The sequence below is a fragment of the Molothrus aeneus genome, chromosome 5 (genome assembly GCF_037042795.1).
Source record: "Molothrus aeneus isolate 106 chromosome 5, BPBGC_Maene_1.0, whole genome shotgun sequence".
Lineage (NCBI taxonomy): Eukaryota > Metazoa > Chordata > Aves > Passeriformes > Icteridae > Molothrus > Molothrus aeneus.
This window is the reverse complement of record NC_089650.1, coordinates 43,443,662-43,471,420: the sequence shown is the minus strand read 5'-3', so window position 1 is coordinate 43,471,420 and position 27,759 is coordinate 43,443,662. Positions and strand designations below refer to the sequence as shown.

The following is a 27,759-nucleotide window of genomic DNA, read 5'->3' as shown; positions in this document are numbered from 1 at the left end:
TATGATTTCACAGCATTTTAGCTAAACTAGAAACTGAAATGTTCCTATGTAAGATAGCATTTGACTTTTTTAGCTGATGAAATATTGCAATTTATTTTTTAAAATGGCAGCAGATTTTTTTACCAAAAAGTAAATGCTTTATCTTTTTATTAATAAAACATTATCTTTCAGTCTAGTAACTGATAGAAAAAAATAATATAAATTAATTTTTTTCTCAGTATTATATTGTGGGTATTTCCTAGCCAGATATTTTAAATACTTATGTTTGCCTTCTCTCTTTTATTAGAGGTACATTTCAGAATGAGGTTTGCTGTCAAATGCCAAAGAAAAATTAATCTATTTCTACTCTTCTGGTTTGAATAACCAGTAACTACGGCTTTTAATGCATTAAAGCATTTTAATGCATTCCTTAGAGAAAACTATGAAATAAATGGAAACACAAGTGTGTAACAATACTTTTCTGTTTCTGAGGGAATTAAATATAATTCCTTATCAATTTCTTCCTCCATTAAGAGAGTGAACATCCCAATTAATGAAATACATGAAAATTTTAGCCCTATGCCTTGTGTAGAAAAAAATCACCTTTGTATAAATGAGATTATGAAAAAGCATACTTCAACACAACTGAGTTATTTCTATGACTTTTAAAAGCTTTTACTTTGCTGACAAAACTGCTGTTAACTGCTGTTCCTTTTTTTTTCCTGCATGTTTGTGCAAAAATTCAAGTTAATACACATTATGCTGTTAAAGCTACAAGGTGGATTTATTACTTCCTAGGGACTTCAGGCCTATGTAGGATATCTGTAGAAGGAATAGCTGTCCATTTTTATATACAGCTACACAAGAATTCCACTGCTCATCTGTTGCTTGTATGGGGATTTTGACATAAAGAATGTCTTTGGTCATGGAAAATGGCTAATACCATGGAGATGTTTCTGTGAAGAGATCAATGTTATGTTTATCTGGATGGTGGTTCACAGTACTACCATGGAAAGCATTGCCATGTATTCTAGAAGAGACTACTTTTGTCTAGTAATAAAATTATGTAATACAGATATAATGAAATAAAGATCTGCAGGCTCACAAAGAGAACAGAAGTATTTCACACAGATACATAAAAGTGTATAAAATAAAAGGATCAAAGAACTATTCATTAACCAATATCCATGCTGAAATACAATTTAAGTGGGTTTTAGTGGCCTCATCTCCAACATCCCTTTTGCCTTTATAATGCTCGTAGAGTAAATAAAATTTGATAAAAAACTATCACTAAATTTACATTTCTGTTAGAAACATTGTACAGCCTAAAATCAGCAAAAATATCATTTGTGCTCAGATTAGCATTTTCAGGAGAGAGGAGAATATGTAAAGAGATATTTTATCAGACTTTGGGTTGTGTTTGTTATTTTCAGACAAGAACTCCCAGAAAGGTGAGGTGTTTTCTTTAGAAACAAACAGGACAATAAGTATTTTGATTTTAATCAAAAATGTATTTTCTCATTAAAAAAAATTCACATACTCACTGTGTCTACTCTACAGAATTTGTCCATTTCATTACACCATATGTCAATCCTAGTATATCTGTTCACTGCAAAAACTCGTGGCTATTTTGTGTAATACAGCACAGGAGGAGGTATTGCTCAGTTCCACTACTTTTATATAATAATTTAAAAAAAATACAGAAAATGTTCTTGGCTACTTCCACTGTATTCCAGACTTAAAAGTCCCATGAAAGTTCTAGAACATGAAGTTAATTTTATTTGGTTGGTAGAATACCCTTAGAAGCCAGTTAATTAAAATTCTTCTCTCATACTGAATCATATATATTCCATTTGTTGGCAGCAACAAAGTCCGGCCATCTAGTTCCTAAGAGAAATATGTTTTTCTTGTTGCCTTTTTATTCAGCACAAATACAGTCATGTGCTTTTTATTTCAGAAAGTAAGTGATATACTGACATATTTATGACATATTTGTTGGTACACCTATTACAGTTGCTTTTACTTCCATTGCTGTGCTTTTTTCTTTGCCCATGTCCCAAAGAGTGATTAGAGGAGGATAAAGCTCATTGAGTGAAAAGGATTGTTTCTTCAGGTAATTCCTTAGATAGCTGTGTCCAATGCCACAGTTCATATCTTGAGAGATGCAGCTGTAGAGATATATCACAGATATGATTCCCAAAAGAGCACCAAGGCCGGCAAGGAATCCTATTATGTTGTTCTTTTCATAGCCTTTCACTTCTAAGTCCAGTCCTTTTGTGGTTACATTGACGCATTGTTTCCTATTCTGAGAATAGATAGTGGGAATGTCTATACAAATTTTGTATTCAGTTGATGGATTTAGATGTGTAAGATTATATACCTTTATATCGGATGGTATTCGAGCACTCTGTGCAGCCCGGGAGTCTTCAGCTTTCGGAAAGGCTGTCCATCTGACACTGGACTTCAGAATTTTAGAACTTGCTTTCCATGAAACCAAAACAGAATTAGATTTTATGTCTTTTATTTTAATATTTACAGATCCATTGTGTTCCTGAGGGAAAGAGCCGTCCACTTTAATCATGACTGACTTTAGGTCTGCTCCAACTAAATTTGTTGCTATACACGTGTATAAGCCACTCTCTCTTTGTGTTACATCACTTATGTCTAATGTTCCTTCGGAATGAATGTAGTATTTATCAGAGATAGTATTAGGCAAAAGTTTGTGTCCTGATGGTGTTATCCAGTAGATTTCAGGTTCTGGTTCTGCTGTTGCTCTGCAATGCAAAGAAATATGGCTGCCAGCTTTTAAATCCAATGTAGAGGGAAAACTTTCAGGAGCTATCAGAGGAAGACAGATTTCCATCATTTCCCGAAAGTGTACCTGTCTCACATTCTGACCTTGGAATTCAGGAGGGTCTACACAAAACAGGGACTCTGGCTCCATGAACCGAATGTTTGTTTTGTTCATGTTAATCCAGCGGATGACACAGTCACACCTAATGGGATTGCTGTGGATGCTGACTTCTTTGAGGTTAGGCAGGGATTCCACTGTACTGCGGTACAGCGCGCTCAGCGCGTTGCTGTTGAGCATCAGCGATTCCAGCTTGGGAAGTCTGTAAAATGCATTGGGGTGAATGTATGATAATCTGGGGTTATTAGTTGCTTCTATTTTTCTTAAATCTGGCAAATTGTCAACAGCAAGACTATCTATAGAAATCAGTTCAGGCATGTTATTAATTCCTAACTCTTTTAGGTGCAACATATTGCTAAAATCTCCTCGTCGTATTCTGTTAATGGGATTCTTATTTAGATCCAGAAATTTAAGATTTGTAGCCTTTTGAAGAGCAATATGGGGCACTCTAACAAATCTGTTGTCATAAAAGGAAATGCTTTCTAAGTTGTCAAGGCCAGCCAAAGCATTATCTGGTATTTCAGTGAGATTTATACCTGCTAAAACTAGGCTGCGCAGATTGCTAAGAGGCTTGAAGTTCATGTCTTCAATTCTGATTATTGGATTTTCTCCAATCATGAGAATTTCAAGATTAGGAGTAGCTTCAAACCACTTTCTGTTGATCACTTGCAGACCATTTGAATTGAGATGAAGTCTGAGAAGATTATTGAGGCCTATGAAAGCTCCTGGTGCAATCACAGAAAGCAGATTATGATTAATATAAAGCTCTTGTAAATTGTTGAGTCCAGAGAGACATTCTTCAGGGAGCTCAGTAAGTTTGTTTTCTTCAAGGTACACTGACAGTAACTGTGGTATCTTTCTAAGATTAATACTGGTCACTGAGGATAAATTGTTCTGAGATAAATCTAGACCAGTTAAATTCACTGGGAAGTCTACTGAGTATTCAATTTTTGCAATATTATTAGTTTGTAGAAGTAGAACTTGTGTGTCAGCAGGCAGTATGGCTGGAAAATGAAAAAGGCCTAAATCATTACAGTCCACTGTTGGAGCTTCCATGTAGACGGACCTGGGGGTGAACCATGGTCTGATTTCACATATACATGACTCCGGGCAGTCTGCTTTTCTTCCTGTGGCTTGTAGTAGAGCACTGGTAACTAGACCAAGCAGTAAATTAATTTTGAGTTGCAGATCCTTCATCTTAGCCCAAATGTTCAGGAAGGTAACAGACCCTTTAGTATTCCACAATTATAGTCTTAGAATTCAGTATGACCTGGTCAATTAATACAGCACAATCTTGCATTTATCAAATGACGATCGTGAAGGACTTCCTTCCTGAGGATGTGATAAATTTGTAACCAACTTGTCCAGTAGTAAGAAGCATTTTGTGGAAATGAAGGTCACTTTGTCCTTGAGGACATAAAATTGATGAGCTTTGTGAAGATGAAGTATGTATAGATGGTCATAGGAGATTAAACAATTCATTTATTTAGTAGTATTAACTTCAAATCCCATGATTGATTAGTGTTTGCAGGGACGACAAGATGACCTAAAATACAAGAAGAGGAAATAATTAGTATAAAAGCTATAAAGTTATAAATTAATTTAGCCACCTTTTGCTCTCTACTGTTAATTATTGCAAGTAAGAAAGGGAAATGATTGTGGTGTCTGGAGTATTATAGCGGTATCCAGATAGCATAAATTAAGTTAATATAGTAATATGTCTTTAGACTTTTAGCTTGTTATACAGCCAGGGGAGTATTGTTCTACAGAAACCTGAAGATCCACAGAGTACAAAGTAAAACATATCAGTGTGATTTTTGCTACATATTTTATCCTCCTTTAAAATATTCTCTTTTCTCTTTCAGTTATCTCTAGAAGCAGACTAATTTCTGTTGGCTTTGAAAATGTAAACACAGAAAAATCCTACAGAGCATGAATACTTAACTTTTTTACATAAAGTTTGTAACTATAAAGAATGTAATTTATCTATAATGGAAGGGAAATGGAATGGTTAGATTAATGCATATTCCTAATGACATTCTTAGGCAAGCCTGTGAGATATTTATGCAGAAATATATGAAACTGAAAATCCACAGGTTTTATAATTTTTAATACTTTTTGTAGCTGCTGTCTAGAAAGAAAACTTTTTTTCTTTTCTTTAAAGTGTTATTTAGAAGGAAATATGTACTCTATAATTAATAGCTTGTCATTTGTGGCAAATTCAGGCTAATCACTGACTTTCTTATTTTGACTTGAATAACCTCAATTGCAAGGAGTATTAGCAAAAAAGTGTCTTCAGAGTGATAAGGGAAGAAAAAATTACACTAGTGACTTCTTCTTTTCCCTGTAGCTCTGCAAGAATCTGAAGTCTGTAGATTGTCCTCAGGTTCCAAATGATAGTAAGGACTGAAACCTTGTGGCATCAATGCCACTTGTGGCATCAAATGTGTGCTTTCCAGATTTTTGCTATGTACTTTCTTTTTGTGGAGTAAAACAAATTTAACTTTTAGTGTACGTTTTGTTCCAATGCATGTAATACAAAAGCTTCTGTGTTTTCTTATATAAAGTAGTACACATTCACTGCTTAATTTATTTCAGAATATAGACTTTACACTTCACCCAGACTTTGTTTCTGAAGACTGTTGTGCAATATACATTTATGCCCTTTCTTCCCCTGCCTTTAGTGCTAAAATTCACATTGACATTGTTTACAAACCTTAAGATCAATGCTTAATTGACATTGATAAATAACTTTGAAGGGGTTGCTGGTATAGATAGACAGAATTGCAAAAGTTAAGTGTCAAGCATTTGGATTTATGTGTCCTTTCCAGGCCCAGGAGGATTTGGCATAGTGACCACCCATGCATTCCATAACAGTGTAGGGGAAAGGTGTTGGACTGTGTAAAGTAATATGAGCATTGGGGCAACTTGAAGTACATTTGGCAAATCTTTGAGGTGGTTCTTTGTGTTATGTGCATTTAAGGACATTTAATATTTTATTTCAACATGTAAGTTTATTAATAGAGTGAACAGACAATGTGTGAGATAAACATACAGAAAACATTCTGCTGTTTTGAGGATCAATAGTATGTTTTTATGCACATCGCCCAGTTTATACTAAAATACTAAGACATACTTACTGAAATAGTAAAAATATAATCTGTTCCTTTGTTCTGGGAAATGAGATGAACTTGAGGCTTGCAGAAAAATAAAGGTTTGTGTTGAAAAGTTAATGCCTGCAACTTGCTCTTAATTTTGCCACCAGGAGGCAAGGTGATACACCTAAGTGGAATACTGTTTAATAAAATCTTAGTAGAAATCCTTGTATGCCAAATGCATAGATGTAATTTCCTGTGTAAGGGGAAAAGAGGATGGCCACGTGGCGGAGAATTTTTTGGTCATGTTCTTCCTACATATTCTTGAAGCACATTTTGTGCTGACTATTTTATTTTCAATTGGATTATATATTAAAAATATGTTTCTAGCATGAAAAATACAAAATGTATGTTTCAAATGATTGAAAGATCATTGAAAATCTTACCTGAATTGTAAATTAATCGAGATTCAAAAGACTACTACTGCAGATGTCTTATCTCAGCCTTTTGATCCCAATGTGATGCTCAGGGACTTCTGCTCAGTAGAGATACTTGTGAAAGCATTCTGGGGAAGCATAGCAATACAGCTGACCTGATTTTCTGTCCCTCCCTGGAAATTTGCTATTGGTCACTATGAAACATAAAATATGGATCAACATGGAGTTTTCATGGGTGTCCCAGACACTGGAGAGGCTGTACCATTTAAAGTACATAAACTATATTTTTGTATACTTTTGAGCCAACATGCTCCTGTATTTGCATTTATACACCTGATTTTATATTCTAGTTTCTGTGGGATTCTCAAACCAAAAGTAAGGACACCAGTGGATATTTCCACGTCATATATATCAGATAGGGTTTCTGCAAAAGGCAGCAGAAAAAAGAAGAGCCGAGATCCAGGTTGAAATTCTGCTTCGTTATGATTTAATCTGATGTCCTTTCTCTTTCTGGTGAATGCTTTAGGTAATAAGTCACCAGCTCAAGCTCATATGGTGTTCTAGCATAAATCTTTCTTATTTCTTTGGTAAAAGTGCTTCTGTCTTGTGTAAAATATTCACTGAGGCTGAGTGGCTTGAATAACAGATTGTAGAATAATTTTGACACTTCCAGCCTGCAGCCATCATTCCAAAATACACTGTTTCAATGGAAAAAGATTTTTTTGTTTAAATAGTGGCATATCTGTGTACTTTTTATATAAAAAATTATTTGTTTTTAACTGTCATTCAAGGTGTGGTATAAAATAATGTTTCTATTAGAATGGGCATCCATGGTGGTTTATGACATCATACAATCATAGAATAGGATGTGTCAAGTTGGAAGGGACCCATAAGGATCACCTGCTTCTGTCAGGACAACCTGAAACTAAATCCTATGACAGTATTACTCTTCACATGACAGAGTACATAAAAAAGTGATACATTACAACAGCAAAAATTGTATATAATGCTTGGAGTGGCAAAATTTTTTTTTTGGTCTTTTGTTTATAGCAATATTATAATGTAACTCTAATATGCATCTTGACTAACAATAGAAGAAAAAATGGATTGCTGGTGTAAGTTTTCCAGTCCCACTGGAAAACTTACAGTGATTCCCAGTGATCAAAGCCCAGAATCAAGTTAAGCGGTATAACTGCTTAACTGGTTGCAGTGATTGTGCAGAGTGTGTCTGTATGTACGTAACTAATTTCCAACCTCAAGATGCCTTCAAGTCATTTTGAAGTGAAAAGTGAGCTGTCATTCACTGTAACAAAATAACCTCATATAAATTGCACTCAGCAGCATAAACTGTATCTGAAGTTCAGTTTCCTTGAAGAATCTGGTGTCACAGAGATAAGTGTTTGTAATGGAAAAAAAAGCATTTAACTTCATGTTACTTTCAACTTCTGGAACGCATTGATTCCTTTTCTTCATTAATGTACTAGTAATAGTAAATACTGAATAAAATTGAATGTAAGTGCTCTTATTAGCAGTGATTTTCAGAGTTTTTTTTAATGTGTTCTGGTGCTTTAAAGTTGAGTGCTTTGTACCATCTAGAGTTTTATGTGAAAGTTCAGTAATTTGAATGTCTAGTTTTATAAGAAGGGCACAGAGAACCTGAAAGTTATTTTTCTGTTTCTTTGAGTAGTGTTTAAAGTAACTGAGGTTTACACATAAAAGTTTCTGTGCCAAGAATTCATTTTCTTCCTTGTTTTAAAAAACCAATTTTTTCAAATAATGCAAGTATGTCAGCATTAACTCTTAGTTAGTGGATTTTGGTGACCTCTCAAGATTATTGATGTGATGTTCTAAGCAATTCTTAAATCTTGTACTATTCTTAGGACTTTCTCAGAGTAGAGAAGCTTGTACAGGTAAGGCTCCACAGCAGATTACCACCAATAAGCTGAGGTGCAGGATGGATGTTTCCACACAAGCAGCAAGAAGAACTGTGCATCATAGTTTTGGAGTCTTTGATGTAATTCTTTACCCAGCTGCACTTATAAATCTTTGTGGGTACTCTGATTGTACTTGTATTTCCTCATCCAGATAAAATAGTACGGTTTGCTCCTAATGTCTGCAAATAAAAAGGCTAAATATTTTATATCTAACAAATTAGTATTCCTCATTAGTGCTTCAGGATTTTTGTTATTGTTTTGTGCACTAGAACTTATGTACTAAAATTGCTTAAATCTATGTGAACAGATTATCCGTTTTTTTCTGGATGTCCATCCCTGTTGCCGTCCCTACTTGGTGTCTTATTAAACATGGTGGGTCTCTTCCTTTTAAGGTATTATCTCTTGCTTTTAGAAAAATGTACTTTGATGTGTGTGACTTTTTGCAGTCTAATTATTTCTTGTGGAAACAATGATTATGTCTTAATTAGGTTTCTCTGATTTACCGCTATTGACAGCTGGAGACTTGATTTACAAGAGGGTATCACTGTTATTTGAGCTGGGAAAGACATTCAGTGAATGAATAAACGGAGCTACATTTGTCATCACTGGAGCAACAGACAGCTAAGAACCGAGTCAGAGTGAGCAGAAAGGAAAAGAAACACGTCAGATTTTGGCAATCATTCTTTTCCACTTCAGCAGTTAGAGAGACAGTGATAAAACCTAAAAATGCAGCAGTTACAGTGCAATGTGCCCTGCTGGCAATAAGGCAAACAGTGCACTTCACAAGGACCAATTTAGGGGTGGCAAGCATTTTGAAAACACAGCTGTTCATACAAAGCTACCTTTCAAACACATCAACTCAAAGAGCACTTCTCAGTTCTTGTCATTATAACCACTTTGAGCAGTTCTATGGATAGAAATCTGGAAATGTCACTAACGAAAAATTGGGTGTGAGACATTCCATAACTTACTTGGTTTTAGTTATGGCACACAGAGGTTTTTTTGGTTTTCTAAATGTTGGTTATGAATATATATAGACTGAAGTTTGAACATTTAATATCTTTCTGATGATTTTATAAAGCTTTTTTTCTTTGTTTGTTTCATGGCCAAAACAAACAAAAAATGCTTCCTTGGGGATTTTCTTATTACACTACAATTAATAAAAAGATGCAACATCTTAAATATTTGACATATTTCATTAAGGCACAAAAAGTTACTATCGTAGGTATAATAGATTTTCATAACAAAATTGGTGTTGAAATGATATTTATGGAAGTAAGCTATACTAGCTGATCTGAGAGGATTCCTGAAAATTATATAGGCAGTGTAAAAATGGAAAACATTTCTGCTAGCCTGTGCGGCCTTGCTTTCATTCCACTCTCTGGAGCACTCTCTGGTGTTTCATTCTGTTTCTCTTTACAAAAGAGAATATGCTCACTGTAATATGCTCTTAATATTTTATATTCCTACATGTAGCTAAGATATAGCCTCACATTGAAAGACAAATGAGGATTTTCTAGAAATTTTGTGTTTCTGAGGTGTTCTTGAGAGTGCCAAATGTCTTAAGTTGAAAATCTCAAAAGTGAGTACCTGAAATATCTGGACATTTGTGAAAAATTTGGGTAGGGACCATGACTAATTTTAGAAACCCTTTTTACTTTTTTTCTAATGTTTGATTTTTAGAACTTCAGACTGGCCCTGAAGAGCATTACATGCAAGATGTAAAAGAAATGGTAAAGCTGGCATTCAACCCTAGAAGTAATTGGAACTGTCTGAATAACTATTTCAGCGTATCTGTTTATATTTATTTTGTGAACTTGTTACAATTCCTTTTAATTTTTCTCCTTAAGTGGAATAAATTTGCTTGAGGGAAAGCCACAGTCTTGGAATGTTTAGTATGCCTGTGAAACAGGACATGTTCTCATACCTTAGACCGTTACAAGAATGACAAGGTTTTGTAAATAATGATTTTTTTTTTTTTTATATCATGATTTGAGGTGACTTTAATCTACAAATACTGATAGGGTCAGAAAAACATTATGAACAGCTACATTTACATGAGCTTTAACCTTTGTCTCACACTAATTGAGTCTGGCTTCCTATTCATTGTTCTTGTTTATAGTCTCTTAGTGGAGTTTAGCAGATATAAGAGGAATTATCACCACACACAATTCATTCAGATCTTACTATAGTTCTCATTCCTGTATCAATCAAAAATTACATTCCGGTATTTTGAAAAATATTGCAATATATTGAATCTTACAGCTTAGAAAACACAGTATTCAAAGTAGATGTGATGAAAGCAGAAGGTTAAATGAAATCCAAAGGAATAGGTATATATATTAATTTATTGTATATGCCATTCTAGAATAACTTTTCAATGGATATAAATTAAAATTCACTAAAATATTTTTTAAAAAATGGAGGATAGAAAAATATTAGTATGTTTACTAGCCTGTTTTAAATGGGATTACTATCACTGACCATGGGATGGCAGACAACTTTGGGAGTACCTGTGTGTACAGTAAGATGTTTGTCAATCCAATTCAAAAAGCTTAATAGAAATTGTATTTTTGTTACCATTGTTAATATGGTGTTGGCACCATCATTTTACATTGGAGCTAAAGCAGTGGATCAGGACCATCACCTTGTGTGTTCACTTGCTGCTAAACAAAACCCTGATCTTTACTCCATGGAGCTTAAAAATGAAATGCAAGATAAGGAACAACTGATAATACAGATGGATAAGAGAAAAAAGTCAGTGTGGCAATTTCTGAATATCCTTGGGTTTATTCTTCTCCTTTAGCAGTAGTCTACTAGTTTACTATCATGATCCTGCATTACTTTTCTAGTCTTTAATTTTAGATTTTCCTTCTATTGTTCTGTCTCTCATGTGCTTTTAACTTTTAATCATACCCTACCTAGCCATTGAATATGTCTCTTGTTTCCACAAATGTCACAGCAAAAGGTGATGAAAAGTTACTTTGATCTCACAAAGGAATTAATCATTTCAGTAATTACAGTTAACACCTATTTTTTTACTTCTCTTAATTTAAAGTGCACAAAATAATTTTTTTTTGGTGAGTGGAGGTTTTAGAAAATTATATTTATATGACGAGAATGAATTTCAATGAGAGCCACACATTTTTTACCATTTGTATTTTAACTTGTCATTTGCGATTTGAGGTGACTTTAATCTACAAATACAGGTAGGGTCAGAAAAAACATTATGATCATCTACATTTACATGAGATTTTTAATATGGCTTTACAAATGTTCTAATTTGTAATATGGCTTTACAAATCCTCTTGCAATATATTCAATGCTTGTCCATTAAACTATGCATAATTTTATTTACTTGGATCAAGAAAAAACAATTAAAAAGAACCTGAACTGATTTTAATTTTATTTCTTCTTCCTCAATCAGATATTGCATGTATAATTCTGATGTTTTTATATAGAGATGTATCACATTGCGAGTATTACATATATATTTTCTAGTTGTCAGAGAAAACAGACTAAAATGTTACCATAACTCTTCAAAATACTGAGATCCTTGGTATCCTTGTTGTAGATCTTAGCCTTCGACAGATTTCACTGTGTGACTTATTTATCATTGCCATTATTGAGCAATTATGTACAAAAATGATGGCTGTAACTTAGGAAAGTAATATGTTAGTTTAATTTAGATTTATTCGTACATGTTCAGCTTCCTTTTGACAGTTGTCATGTTAGCAGTGCAGAAGCACATATTGGCAGTTACCTAGGCACATACTTGGCAAGAGAGCAGTCACGTTCTGGATGTGGGTGCATGTACCCAGCTACCAGATGCTTCTAGCAGATGGCCAGAACTAAAGATTTCAGACCACTTTTGGCTTGATTTTCTAGAAAGCTACCGTACAGATTCTGCAAGTCTGTAGTACATTTGACTAGTAAAAAAGCCTAGCCAAAATCCAGCAAAGCTACTGGCAAAATCTGCATATGTTTTTCCTCTGGGTCTCTCAAAATGTAAATATTAAAAATGCCTAAACCATAGAAATAGGTGTGTTCAGATATCTGTAATAAAGGCAGAAGCGGGTAGTGGCTATACTTAGCACATGATATTTTCCTTGGGAATTGATTTGCCTTTTTTTTTTCTTTTTTTCCTTTTTTTATCATGGGGAAGAAGGTCACTGTAATAAATTAGCATAATTATAAACATGGTAACTTTAGGAGTTATAATTTCTATTCTATAATTTGTCAATAACAGAAATTTAGGCTTGGAAGACCTAAATTACTTTAAATTGTCAGTCTTTAATGGCAGCCTCTGAATATTTAGTGAATTTACCTTTTATTTTATTGGTAAATTTATGGTTTGTCTGGGACATAGTCACGTCAAGGTAAATGACCTTATAATCATAATATTAAAAAATGTCCACTGTGCATTGTATTGAATATCAACTGTAATAATCCAAAAATTTAAATGGGTTTAATGAATGCACCTATACAGCAACATTCTGCTACAATCACATCCGGTAATTGATGTATATTTAGAACATATTACATGAATTTTGCTTTGAGATACATGACAGAAAAGCATTTATTGCTTATAATTATAGTAAACAAAAATTAAAAACCAAAAAATGGTTTATTTTTTAGCAGCCAGTAGTGGATGAGATATCTATTATGAATATTCCTTCCAAATTCGGCTGACTTGCTTTTTTATAATTGTGACTACATTTGGTGATTACTTTCATTCAGAGCCACCTGGGGAACCAGGTTCACAATATATTGTTCAATAAGAAATAATATTTTTTGAAATTTTTTTGGTAATTTTTGTAGTGCTTTTGTAATTTTTTTATATTTTTTTGGTAATTTTTTGGTAATTTTTTTTGTTTTTTTTTTTGCTTGAGACAGTGTATAGAAATGGATTGCTAAGAAATAATACTTCAGGATGCAAGAACTGACCATGCATAAACCAGAATATTATTGTAAAGATCAGGAAATAAAAGTTCTCTTTGCTGTGTTTTATAACAGTTGGAGTAATTTAGGCATACTCATAACTCACAGAGATACTGTCATGTACTGTTTTGATTTCAGAAAGTATTAGGATTTTTATTTAGCTTTAATTACAGTTTTTGCTCAACTGAGCATGTAATTAATAATATTACATGTTATGGGTTTTTTTAATGTGATTCTCAAAACTAATGTTATATTTAGACCTCAAATTATGGGTTTTTTTGGCTTTTATAACCTATTTGTTTGCTCTAATCCACACTATATGTTTACCATGGTTCACTTTTTATTTTCCCAGAAATACATACATAAAAATGATGATATAATCTTCTCAAGATTTTCTTTTTAAAATAAGACCAGAAGAAAGAGATAAACAGCAATACTTACAGTTAAGAATAATATTCCTTCTGCTTCCTAGTGTATGTCACTACAGCAAAATAATCTTATAGTTCCTGGAACATTAACTGAATCCTCTTTCAAGTGTTTTTGTTTCCTTTCAGAATTGGAAGTTTATTTAAACCCATTGATCTCACTCCATTATTTCCCAATGTATAACTCTTCTGGTGTTTTGCTGTTATTTTAAAATATTCTTTTAAATTTTGTCTGAAGTGAAAGATTGACTCAATTCCTTAATGTTAGATGATTTGGCTCATTAGCATGGAACAGGATTACTTCAGCTGTGAAACTTACATTATCTAGCCACATCTTGATTTTGTATTTCTTTCTTAGCTTTCCAGAATCTATCATCTTTGCATTCCCTTTCTGAATTTTGGATGCCAAATTTGACATCAACAGAAAATCTGACACTCTGATCTTCCAAAGAATTTTGACCAGTGTTTATTGTTCAAGAATTCATACCAATCAACCAGATTGCAATCACTGTAATCAAAAGTTTGCATTAGATTTTCCATGCATCCTTTCCCTTGCATTTTTTTGTGATTCCTGCTTATGATTCCAAGACTTTGGATACACATATCTGCTGTATAGAGAGTGCTTATATAGAGGCATGTAGGAACACTACCTCACACCTTATGATCAGAACAGTGGAGATGCATAGATATATTTGTGCAATGAAATGCCTCTTGCTATGGAAAATTGCGCTTCAGGCTCAAGAAAAGGCAAGTTTGAATTAAGGTACTGAAAAGATGCTATTAGTGGTGATTATGGAACAGCTTTCTTTACCATATGTATTAAAGTGGGACAGATAAACCATTTCAAACTATCCTCTTAAAGATTGGATTGGATTCCAAAGAAGGCGTAATTTTGTAATGATGTTATGCCAAATCAACCCACATCTTTATTCTAAGGCATTTTTTTAAGCCTGACATCAGCTTTTGTGCTTTCAGATAATGGCATGGTTGTCTTTTTCAGCTGTAAAACAACTTGAATAAGTAAAGATGGATCTTACAATAGTGTGATATTTCAACGATATAAAATGACAGGTTATGCTTTCGGAGTCTAGTTGTAATTTCTGATTCAAAGGTGGAAGTCATCCGAGTGATTATCAGAAGTAAGGAGAAAGACATAGTATGCTTGGTTACTCATAGAGGGACCACTGGCGCCAGAATGCCTGTGAAACAAAAATTATGACCCCAGCAGATGCCAAAAATCATGTTAGCTTATTGGCTACAGGTAAGAACCCTCATGAAATGCTGTATATGGCTGATCACTGAGGTCAATACAACAAATTGAAATTAGGGCAGAATCAGTTGGTATGAGGAAAATGATAATAAATATTCTGAAAGAGGATGAAGGTGCTTCCTCTGTAAAACAGTTTTAGATTTGCTGACCACAGAGGAGAAAGAGCTGTTAGTTCTTTGTACAAATATTTAGTACAGTGACAAATCATTTACAGCTAGATGACGAGTAGTTATATTTATTGAATAAACATGGAGTAGTTTTTCTTCCTGTATGTGCATTATAATTCTAGAAAAGTATGTCAGCTATGAGGGGCCTTATGAAGATTAATTGCTGGTGGTCTTTGTTGAATTAATAAATAGTTCTCCCCAGTTAACTAGGAGTATGTATGGAAACTAACTGGAACTAATTGAAAGTACATACTGTCACATATGTAAAATAATTAAAAGTCTATATAGAGAAAACATCGTGGGCAAACATAATGAAAGAGTACTTAGTGTCCTAGGTAAATTGTTTGGAGGCATAGAAAATACATAAGAAATCTCTAGATGCTTGCTGAAGGTGATGACTTAGGTATCGTTTTTGAATCCTACATGCAATATGCAGTATTTAAAACTATATATGCTGCTATAGTTGAGAAGAAAAATACACATATACCATGGAAGAGTTTAAAGCAGTGGATACAGATATTTGGAAGGGCGTATTGACTTAACTTGTCTTTCCTTAGCTAGTATGGTAAAACCAGGCAGACTGCATCCCTATAGTGTTTGACTGACTGTCTGGACAAAAAAGATTTAAGATGTGGAGGTGTTTCTCTAAAAATATTAATGGGTCTTCTGTGTTGCAGCAGAGATAACAGGTAGTGCACATACTTTGAAAATAATTCACTTGATGGAGCTAGCTGATGCAGTACACAAACCAATACCAATTAAAAAGAATTGAGGATTAATATAGTTAATCATAATATAAACAGGTAAATGAGGATAATCCAGCTTTGGTGTGTGACTTTGTTCTGCCAGTGCTTATACATGTGAACTAAATATATAGTTTAGTTCTCTTGTAGTATAATTATCCTTCCTTCAGGCAATAGTTGTCTCCTTGTTTGATATTATAATGATATATAAACCACCTGTCTGTCTCCTTGAAAATGACTTTCTGTCCTCTGTTAATGAGCTAGGAAATGTCACCTCAAGTTGCTTTAACATTCCTAGTACAAAGAAAATAAAACATGGAAAGGATTTGAAGATCAAAATCCATAGCAGTCCTTAGGTTTGTTTAAGTATGCTTTAAACTGTCCTTATCATCCTATCCTGTTGCATGTGGGAAATGCAAATTTTGAAAGTAAATCCAGATTTGGAAAATGCAATGCAGAACACTGACTTTTCTAATTCCTATATTTTCAAACCTTGACCAATCAGGTTCACTTTCCATTACTGGTTGTGGAGAATGATCCTGGTGTATTTCTGAAATTTCAGTTCTGAATCTCTGGTAATCCAGTAATCTGCAGCTGGTTAAAGGTTGAGATTATCCTGTGATTAAATGAATAGGCAAAGTATCACATATGAATGGCTGAGAACTTGAAAAGTCCTGAAAACATTCCCTTGAAGGTGAAGCATGTTTTTTTCTGTCTCTTGATATTCATGAGCAATTATGTGAGCAACATCCAGGGAAGATGAAATAGCATTTGAAACTTATAGAAGTAATGAGTAGAAAGTCGAGCAGTTATGAGGTGGAATAGCTTTGTTTGGCAGTCCTTTAGGAGCAGGCCTTTAGGACTTGCATTTCAAGCAGTAAGGAAAATACCCTGAAGGCCATAAAAATGTTTTTGGCTTGAAAATCGGGTTTTAGTTTCATTATAATTCCCAGGTTGCTGTTAAAAATTAGAATTGAATGTAAATTGATAAGATACAAAGAATTTTGCTACTTAGTTGCCTTTTTTCTACAAGTACTTATTTTTCAAGCCTCAATTTTAAAAACATTTAAAATATTTTTTTTATTGGAACAAAAATACTTAAGATTTATTGAGATAAGTTCTCTCCAAAGTCAGGCTGTCTTAATCCTTTTTAATATCCTTGAAATTTATATTATCTGGACTCAGAAAACTGATATTCACTAGCCTAATGTTTTAATGAAAGATGGCATTTCCACTGCAGGTGGAGACATAGATACTCAGTAACAAACCACTATAATTAGCTTGAAAGAAATAAAAATGGAAAATTACAATTACACGTTGACAAAGGTAAGGCAAGGCTTGATATGCCTTTGAACATTGTTGTGTAGTGATCTGCACCAGTCCAAAAATTTTTAGCAGGTTATGTTCTTAGTAGCTTGATCTATTACCAAACCCTTTTTTATCAAGGGAACTCATGCTTTGAAGTAAATTTTTGTTCTGTTGACAGTTAGCAAAACATCTGAATGTTTCTCCAGGATTAGATATCCTTTTCCTTATCATGACTGTCCAGGACGATAACCTAATAAGATGGTACCAAGGACGTTCTGGTTATAGCTAATGCTCAATGTTTGTGAATTAAAGGCTAATTATTAGCTATGCTTAATTGATAAGCATTCATAGTTGTTTTTTTCTTAGGCTGAATGATCTCATTTTAATGCTGTGTAGCTACCAAATTAACAACTAAGGAAATGGTAAAATGAAGATGTCTTGATAAGCTTTCTTTTCTTTCTGGTCTTTCTGGTTTTCCAAGTTATTTTCAGGGTTTTAATTCTTTCAGGAATTGCTATTAGACTTCCCCTATGTCAGAGAAGTAAGAATTCTATTCTGTTAAAGCAGAAATGCTGCTATTAATGTCCCCAAATACTTCCCTTATATAAACTCAATTTCTAGAACTGTTAAGGGGAAGGACGCAGCATTTCTCTCCACTGAATTTGTAATAGAATGTAAAAGAAACTTACAGCAAACTATTTTTGATGAATGGGAAGGTTTGTTTTGATTTATTTAGTTTTACTCTATAAAGTAGTAGATTATACACAAATGTGATCCTTGAAATCCAATGGAAAGATAAATCAGCACATTCCAGTGAAAAAAATCTTTCTGGTTCATTTGCTTAATTGTGAAATAGCATATTTTTCAAGCTGTTATTAAGGTTTGAAATGATTAGCCTTCATTAGTTTGGTAATTAGTTTAGGCAGATTGTTTTGGAACAGGCTCATTCCTATCTTACTGCTATTGAGTCTGTAATACTTTTGTTATGAAAGTCGCTCTCGGTGAATTTTTCACCATGGTTTTAATTGCTTTCTCTTTTAAAAATAATAATAGCTAAGCAGCATGAAACAGAATTTGTTTCACTGGAAGAAAAATCCTTACTTCCAGAGGCTACCCGTGCTAGTTTGATATTTTAATGTTTACAAGTGTTAGGCTTCTATTCTACATGTCAGAGATAGAACTTCCTGGGGTTACAAAACCATACCGGACAGATACAGGCAATTCTTTGGGTCTATCAGGCAACATACACCTAATGCAACAGTTCCAATAGTCTTTATTATATCTCTTTTTTAATTTAAATATTCAAAATTATTAGCATCAGATTTCAGTGACTTCTGTCTGATGTGACAATCTTCATGGGGGCACTGACATTTGCTGCAAAACTTCATCTATTTCTTCATAAAGTAAGCATTGTCGGTAGAGTTAAAAATAAAATTTCAATGTCTGGCTGCAGGAAAGGAGGATACAGACAGAGCATTCAGCAGTATGGGCATGTGTCAGAATCCAGCTGAGGTTAATTGTGGTCTCATTTAATTTTGTGCCTGCAAAATATTTGTAATACTTATTGACTGGAAATCAACTTAAAGTAGTTCCATGCCTTTCACATCCTGATTTGGGGGATGCTGTTATGTACCATTCTTTATATTCATAGTCTTCCTGCCAGCCAGGTTCAGAGTTTAAAAGAAATATATTTGGCTAAAAAAATTGTCTAAGTATTCAGAATGACTATGATTTTCTTTAATAGATATTTTTTTAATTTGATCATCTCAGTTGCACCTTATGTTTGTAAAATATTACATTTAATTGTTGATTTATGCTGAAAGGATTAGGTACAAACAGGTTTTGTCTGCTAGAGGCAGATGGGAGAGTAAGATGAGGGCAATGAGAAGGGTTGGGTTTTTTTTCCTACTTTCCATTCTCTTAGTCACCATCCTTGGAAGTTAACGGAGTTGGAAGTTAAACCAAATTGATGTTAATTCTAATTCTGCTCCATGCAGTGATTTCCAGCACTTCTCATAAAAAGAAAAAAATTTAAACATTCATTGCTTTGTCCTTTGAGGGCTTTTTTTCCACTCAGACTAAGGCTCTCTTCCTAATGGCTGTTTGGGGACCCATGTGGTAAGAATTAGACTTCTCAATCCTTTAGGCCTAAAAGAGATGAATGAAACCAGCATTCACAATGCCATCACCTGTTACGAGAGCTCAGTGTTTACCACGCATAATCTGAACAGTCTCAAATTCTAAGCCAAGCTCCATGTCTCTTTGGGTTATTGATGTTTCCTACTTTCTGCAGTGTGCTGTCATGTGTACTAGATTCCATTTACCACTTCTTGGTTACAGTAGTTAACTGTATGTTTTTTTAACACTTTTTCTTTTTTCCATGTAACCAGTCTGAAAAATACACAATAATTCCTATTTGTTATTTGATATGTTGAGTTTACTGTTACCTCTGTGTAATAATTTATGTTAGAGGTACTTTAAAAGCAAATGACTCACTTTTCATAAACTGTTGCTTATGAACTTTGTTGAATCCAAGCCAGAATATGCTTTGCAGCTGAACAATTTCAAGTAATAGACTCAGAATTCATTTTGCACAGCTTTTTTGTGTGAACACAGATTTATTCCTGCAAACAAATTTGAAAAGCAGAAAAAAAAGCAAATACGATTCAGAATGTCTGGATTCTGAATGCAATGTAACTTTTGCAAAAATGCTTAGGAATTTTTTAGACTTTTTATTTCTATGTAATAGACATAAGTTCTAAATATACCAGGAATACTTCTAGAACTACTTGCAAACTATTTACTGTATTCTTAGGTGCAAAGAATTTGAACAGAATTATCCAGTGCAGTGTTTTCTTTCTGCTGCAGGATGCTTTTTATGCCACTTAGGAAACTCCATTAGTTCCTGAGGGCTCAATTGTGTCTGGTTAGGCAGAGATTGTAGAATTGTGTGGTGATGAGCTTCATTTTCTAAGATAACCACATGGACATAGAGTGCCTCTGGGGCTTAGGCTTGTACAGTCACAAAAACCTTATCTTTCTGAGATAACCACATTGACCTACAATGCCTCTGGCTGTGGAAATGGTGGATTTGAGGACAGGAACTTCAAAAAGGAGGTCTCAAATCTCATTAATGGTATGGAAAGCAAAAATCATCACAATCATCACATCTATATATACCATAAGATTTCTGACTGCTCTTTCCTCTCTGCCTTCTGTCAGAGATCTAGTCAACAACCAGGTCAAATTTGCATCAGTTTGTTTCTAGTGTTAAAAATAAAAATGAATTTCTGTAAACCAAAGCATATCATAATACAGAACCTACTCTGCGATGTTTCATTGATAAGAAAAGTATTGCATAGACAAATCATCAGGAGGATTCATTATAGACACAAAATTGTTGCTCTCTCATCTTGAGACAACAAGCCTGTGGCCCTGACATTTAACCAGAGCAAGAATGGCAGTTATTGAATCTCACATTCACTGAGTCTCAAATTAAGGTGACTTAATTATTAAGGCAAATAAACTGCAAAATACTATTTTTTTAACATATTTTTCTTTTATTAGTTTCTGTGCTTGTGCTTTCACATGAAGGTGTGCTTTGGGACTTTAACTGTAGAGTGACTTTAAAAAAATTTCTTTCTCTTCCTTTATCAAGTATATTTAATATACTTATTTTATCTGCTTATCTACCTAGACCAATATAAGACAAACCAAATGCAGAATTTTGTTTAAAAATAAAGAGAATTATTTTTAGACTTATACCAATAATAGCTAAGTATTGGTTTCTCTTGAAAGTGTCCTTAGAGCCAGTATTGTTTATATAAGACCTAAAGTAACAGATGGAGAGCTAGCAGTGACTCAAATGCTTACATGCAGATAGATTGTACAACATGAAACCTCTGTGATGTTGAGTGGTTTTGCAATTCTCTACCCAGTGTACCTAAATGTAATGAAGTGTTTGTAAATTCTCATAAATTGATGGAAGACTTGATGCACTCAAATAACTAATCTGAATATTTCTTGGTAGAAATTAAATTTTACGTAGTATTTGACTCTACTTTTACTTGTAATAGACTTATAGATTACAGTTTATTGGTATTTACATCCTTGATAATTGTTTTGCATCTCAGTATAAAAAACAAGGTTGAATACATGCATAGCATATTAGAATTGCCATTAAGCAAATGATTCCAAATTAATGTTTTGCCTCTCTGTGCTATGCAAAACAAATTTTCTCCAATTAATTTACAATTGATTACTCTATAGTATGTCTCAAGGGAATGCAAAAAAGCTCTGTTTATATGTTCCCTGCTATTGTGTTTCTGTAGTTTGATTAAACCAAACATCACAAGAATCCAAAGGGAAGCATATGCTCCTAGCAGTAATATCTGAGGCACTTTTTAGTTTGAATGCTTCCCAAAGCCTAAATACACAATTAGCCTCTATTAGTTTACCCTTCCAATCCAAGATAATGCTGCCAGATCTGTTCAAAACTTCTAACCTGTTCAGGAGTTATGCTTGTGCTCTAGTTTCGCTTGTCAATCTAAGGCTATAATTTGTAGTTTTAGCTACATGCCAAAATCCTCATCCCTGATAACCATAGGAAAAATGTATCTGGGCTTATTTTCTTCTGCTAAGATGTTCCTTAGCTTTTGCCTTCTTTTCAGGTATGCGATGATATAGAAGTCAGTAGAGATAAGTAAAACAGACGGAGCAACACTTACTGGTTACAGCTTGTGAAAATAGCTAGCAGGAAGAATATTCAAACATACAAATGCTTATGTAAATCCAAAGACTTTTTAATTTTTGATTATTCTGTTTCAATTACAAATTTAGAAATATTTTTACTATCTTTATGGGCAAAGTTGTGTATTTGGAATGAGAAGTGAGGATGTAACCAAGTGTTTTCCTCTATTCTAGTAAAAAATATTTTTGTGTGGAAACCAGAAAAAAAATCACTGGAATGTGGGAAAAAATGCTTAACATTGACCTGTAAACTATAAATTATGAGTTGTGGCTTGGTTCCTGAGCAAACTTCTTGGATAAAGGCCTGTCTCTAGGACTGGGGGCTGTGGATCTCCCATGGACAGAGAGATTCCTTTCCAGGCTTCAAAAGTGAGTGACAGAGTTTTCCTTAAGATATGTTCATTAATGGCTAACTTCAGTTGACTCTCTTTTTATTATTCTGGTTATTTTGTATTACATTGCAAGACATCTCCTCATAAATTATATAGGGCCTAGACATGTAACAAAGAGTTCTGCATTTTGGGGAGATTTGCATTTAATGAGAAACTGCAAAATCCTTTAATTCTTGCTTTGAACTAAATCTTAACCTTTAACAGATTATGAGAATTTGAGATCTTCATAATGATTGCCATAGAATTATTACAGAATCATAGAATTATTTGGGTTTAAAGGGACATTAAATATCATCTTATTTCCAACCCCTCCCACGATGGGCAGAGACACCTTCCACTATACCAGGTTGCTCAGGTCCCTATTACACTTTGGAAGATGATATCCTATAAATCATTTAAGAACTTTTGAAGTCTTTGCCTATTTGTTATAGATGTCTACTAGAACTGTACTAAAAAAGAATGCAGAAAACAACTATCAGGTTGGACAGAGTATACATTTTTCTCCATACAGCTCCTAATCTTTGTTTTAAATTCACACATAAACCATAAAGAAAATGAGCTTACAAAAAACATACAATACTCTTTCTTTAAAATGCTTTCTTTAAACTTTCAGAAAATACATGGACATGCTGGCACATGAAGTTCTGAATTCTCTGTGGTGCTGAGTGATCCTAATAGAAGTGCACAATATTATTTTATAGGCTGCTCTGTACCTCAGAAATAAACTGAGTAACATGTGGCAGTTGCTAGGGTAACCAGTTTTTTGCATTTTGCAGAAAAAGTCCAAGAATAAAACACATGTAAATTGGCAGTGTGGAAAGCAGTATCATATACAGTCTCATATTCTCAATTTCTTCCTTATGGTTTTCTTCTATACTATTTACATAACAATGAATTAGATCTCCTTCATCTTTTACTTTGAATCTTCCATACACTCGTATTTTGCATGGCTATGAAAGGCATTTAAGCTTTCAACTGCCAAGCTTAACTGGTTTTTGCCCTGTCAAAATAGCTAGATTTACTGTCAATAAGATATAGCTGTGGTTGCTGTAAGTGCTGATCATGTTTGCTGTGTGTGATTATCAGGGCATGTAAACAGATATTAAATTGAATTTTAAAAGTTGTCCTTTGCACTTAAATACAATTTCTTGTAATTGTTCAAATTATTCAAATTCCATTGAACATCTATCTTGACTATGAGGGTCCGAGTTAAAAGCCAGCAGGCATTTAGAAAGACAAGATTTTCTTGTTCTCACAAGAGTCCTATTTAGGACTGAACTGGAATTCCTTTTAAAGCAAACCTTTCAGTGCTTGTTTTGGAAAATGTTTGTTAATAAATTCTGCAAATTACTGCATAATGAGAAATGCATCCTTGTTACAAGAAGAAATTATTTTATAATGAATCATTAACATTTTGATTTGAGTTACATTCAAATACTTAACCCTAGTGAATGCCAACAAGCAGACTTTGCCTGGAAGATGTAACGGTCATAGGTAAACATAGATTATATAGCCTATTATTTTGTTGAAATTCTTCTTCTAAAACTTTTTTATTCTTCATACTTTTGAGTATACTTCATACTTTTCAGAGTATTCCAGTGCTAGAATATTTACTTAGGGAGTTCCTACAATACCAGTGATAAGTATCAGCAATATAATTTACTTTTTTTCAGAAACATTTTTCTTTAAAAATATTATCAAATTATAAATTTTACCCATCCTAAAGAATAGAAATGCAGTCTGTCTGCATGGGCTGGTTCTAATATGAGAAAAATGCTTTAAAGGCCTTCCAACCCCCCCTTAAACTTAGTACTAAGTGAATCTCATGACAATGATTTTATGCGCATGCAGAACTAAGAACAGAAAGGACTGTCTAATGTTATCTACTGATAAGATCAGAGCAAAGGCTGGAATTAGTGCTGCAGCTTATTTCTGTCCTGCTTTACACTCCATGGCTTCCATAAGGTTACAGGTGTTGGAATTATGTGGTTCTAGTTTGTTGTCCTTTCCACATTGCTTTTTTCAAAGTTAGGACTTACATGGTGTCCATTTAATCATCTGTAAAAGGGTGCTCTAAATTTTAGGCAAATTTTATTGAACAATTTGTGTTTTTAAATTACTCTGGTAGAGTATCTTGATAATCTTGATATTGGAGTAAGTAATCTTGATATTGGCGATAACTACGGAAATTCAGCATAAATAACACCTTCAAGCTGACAGGTTTTCTCAGCAGAACCACTTCTAATGAAACTCATTACAGGTTTATAACATGTAAAGAGTGAAAGAGTTTAAAATTTACTACACGAGGTAAAATACCACGCTAGGAAGTTAAAGCCAAAGTTTAGTACTTAATATCAAGTGGTTATTATGCTAACTCTTAATTCATGATTGCTAAAGCTGTATTTTTGAAACTGTGTATAAAACTGTAGTGTATTCAGTCCCAGATCTGTGGAAAACACTGAACACCTGGCTGAGCAGAAATACAGAGATTACAAATTAAGATGGTAATGTTTCAGGGAATCATTCTTCTCTCTTCCTAGAAAATAGTTGCTTTCTGTTAACTGAATAAATATAGTGTGTTATTTTAAATTTTTTAAACAAGCTAGTAGGACATTTAAAGCATTTTTAGTGTTCTGCTGGGATTTCCTTGAATTACTCTTTGCTCTTACCTACTCTTATAGGTAACAGCAAAGCAAATATTGCCTCATGTCCAAATGGGGTTTTATTTCCTTTAGCAGTCCAGCAGACTGTCTGCCTTTTCAGAATTTTCAGCTCCATCCAACTAGCTCAGAGACAGATTGAACAGTGCCCTTCACCTCTAGTAACATCTAAATTGCTCTCATGTGATGCAGTCACACCAAGACATCTGAGCAGGCTCCGATGACAGCGGTGCTGTGCATCGTTACCCAAGACAGAGACGGCAGAGAAGCAAGCCTTTCTGTTGAGAGCATCATCATGGCAGAGTCTAGTGGAAGGGACCTCAGGAGCTGTTTAGTCCATCCTCCCACTCAAAGCAAAGTCTGCTCTTATACCAGACAAACTCATGGAAGGTAAAAATCAAACTGGACTTTCTTACTTCTTGCAAATCTTGTTCTTTGACCCTTCCATTGCAAACAGATCATGGTGGATTCAATATATTGTACTTTGACATGCCAAAAAAAATGTATTTCAAAGCAATGCTAATGCAAATTTAATTTTTATGGAATTGAACATTTTTCTCAGCCCTGAGCATTGATTACTCTTTATTGAAAAAATAAATATCTCCATTGTAATTAATGATGGAGTAGATGGTTTAACAGAATTTTTTCAGACTTTCTGAAAGTTTGGCTAACCTCTATGTGAGAGATTAAATAGTAGTATAGTGGATTTATGCAACAACGTTTAATGTGCTTATAGTAACATTAAATCCATTTACTACAACTATAGTAGTTGCAAATGGGTAGTCTACAATCTCAACATAACCATTATAGTTGGTTATAGTTTTCCTGACATATTTGTGTCAGACACAGATATTGTGTGTTTATTTAAACACGCAGTTATAGTTGGTTATAGTTTTCCTGACATATTTGTGTCAGGCATAGATATTGTGTGTTTATTTAAACTTTTTATAATATTTTCTTAATTTTTATTGTTTTCTATACTTGTTACTAGGATTGACATAATGGCATACCAGCACAAGATGATTTTTGAAGAATTGATATATAAACCAAATTTAAAACAAAGTAAAGATTACAAATACTTAATCCACATTCACCTAAGATAAATGGAGATTTTTTTGTTCCTTTTTGTGAATTTTTAGTAAACCTCAGAAGCTGTCAGAGCAGTAATGAGAATAACATTTGAAAATCAGCAAGTTTATGGATTTTCCAACCCTTAAAAGAGCAAAGGGTATTTCTGTATGGAGCAGAAGGCCAGGACCTCCAATATGCAAATTCCAGATATGTGAATCTGTATACTTTGCTTGAACTGAAATGACCAAAGATCCTAAATGTTCTTAACAATTTTGACAATTTAAAGGTAATTTAATATTTCAGCATTTAAATCTTTGAAATCGTATATAATTTTAGTTTTCTATTCTAGTTACAGTTTACTGTTAAATGATACCTGCTGAAGGCAATATTTAAATGCCTAATGAATGCACTTGCATCTGCATTGCCTTGAGTAGCCTCATTAAAATGACTCTATGCACTAATATCCAAGGTGATTGCTTCCTATCAGAGGGAGAGTGGGGTTTGTATAATGCGTGTTCAAACATGCATATTATCCTTGGGAGGAAGTGAGAAATGCAGAAATATTTCTGGGCAGTTCCTCAGATTGACTGGCTCTTCTTTCTGCCCAGGAAAGATCTCAGCAGTTTGGCTGCTGCTATTGGAGGACAGGGTACTTTTCCTTATTTTCTGGAGCTTAGAGTTTGGAGTCTAACCCTGGAATAGGATGCTGAATATCCTTTTTGTCTCTTATTTTACAATAAAAATAAAATGAGTGAAAGTGTGTTTGACAAAATATTGATGACTGGATAATCTATATCAAAGCAACATTCAGAAGAATATGTTATGTGGATTATACATGCTGGGTGAAATTGCTATTCAGACAAACATTTCTAGCTTAACAGATCATTATATTTGCAATTACCTCATTTTGTCTTCTCTCACCTCATAAGGATACCTCTATAAACTGGTATAATCATTATTAATCATTCAATTTCTCATGAGTGCTGTTGAATTTTAGCCTTGTATTGGGCTTGCCAACAAGTAACTGGCCAAACTCAAAAAGTAAAATTACTGCATTGTGAGAGTGTGATGAAATAGTGGCTCTACAGTCTCAGCTGTCATTTCAGAAAGTTAACATGGTGCATCTTGTGTAAAAAAGAAGTATATATTCAAAATGTTGTAATACATACAATATCTAGGATAATCTTAGAGTGTTCTATTTAGGAGGATAACCTAAGTAACTTTGCTTTGTTATAAAATGATATGAAATAGGAGTTGTACAGGTAATGTCCCTCAAGCTACAGTGGTAAAGAAGCACCACTTGGCTGTAATTAGAGTTTTCATACTGAAAGGCTTTTTTTTATTTGTTTAGAATTTGAGAAGAGAAAATACTGTACTTCATAAATTGATTGAATTGTTTCAGAACATCCTTTTGCAGTGCAGAGGGAGGAAGAATTTTTTACAGCACTGCTTGATTTCTGTATGAAACACACAAAAGAGAGCAGTTTAGTATTATGTAGTGGGTTTGGAGCTGTTACACAGAAAAGAGATTTTTCTGGAAGACTCAGCTCCCATGTGAGCCTTGACCAGTGTGGTCTCTCCTGTCTCTCAGCTCCTTCCATGGCATGGAACATGGAGCCAGCTGGGGTGGGGAGCTCAGCAGGTAATTCTGCACTCTGGTGGAAATGCTGCACTGCA

At 33.9% G+C, this 27,759-nt stretch overlaps 2 protein-coding genes across 2 annotated transcripts in view; one reads left to right on the top strand and one right to left on the bottom strand.

Moving 5' to 3' along the window:
- The window catches only part of IMMP2L (inner mitochondrial membrane peptidase subunit 2), a 403,527-nt gene that overhangs the window by 160,049 nt on the left and 215,719 nt on the right, over positions 1 to 27,759 (top strand). The gene's annotated exons all lie outside the window — the stretch shown is intronic.
- Positions 1,470 to 27,759, bottom strand: part of LRRN3 (leucine rich repeat neuronal 3) — a 32,106-nt gene continuing 5,816 nt past the window's right edge. Inside the window, exon 2 of the mRNA XM_066550493.1 lies at positions 1,470 to 4,436. Within this exon, the coding sequence (XP_066406590.1) occupies positions 1,961 to 4,087 (2,127 nt within the window). The 5' untranslated portion in view covers positions 4,088 to 4,436 and the 3' untranslated portion in view covers positions 1,470 to 1,960. The remainder of the gene's footprint in view (positions 4,437 to 27,759) is intronic.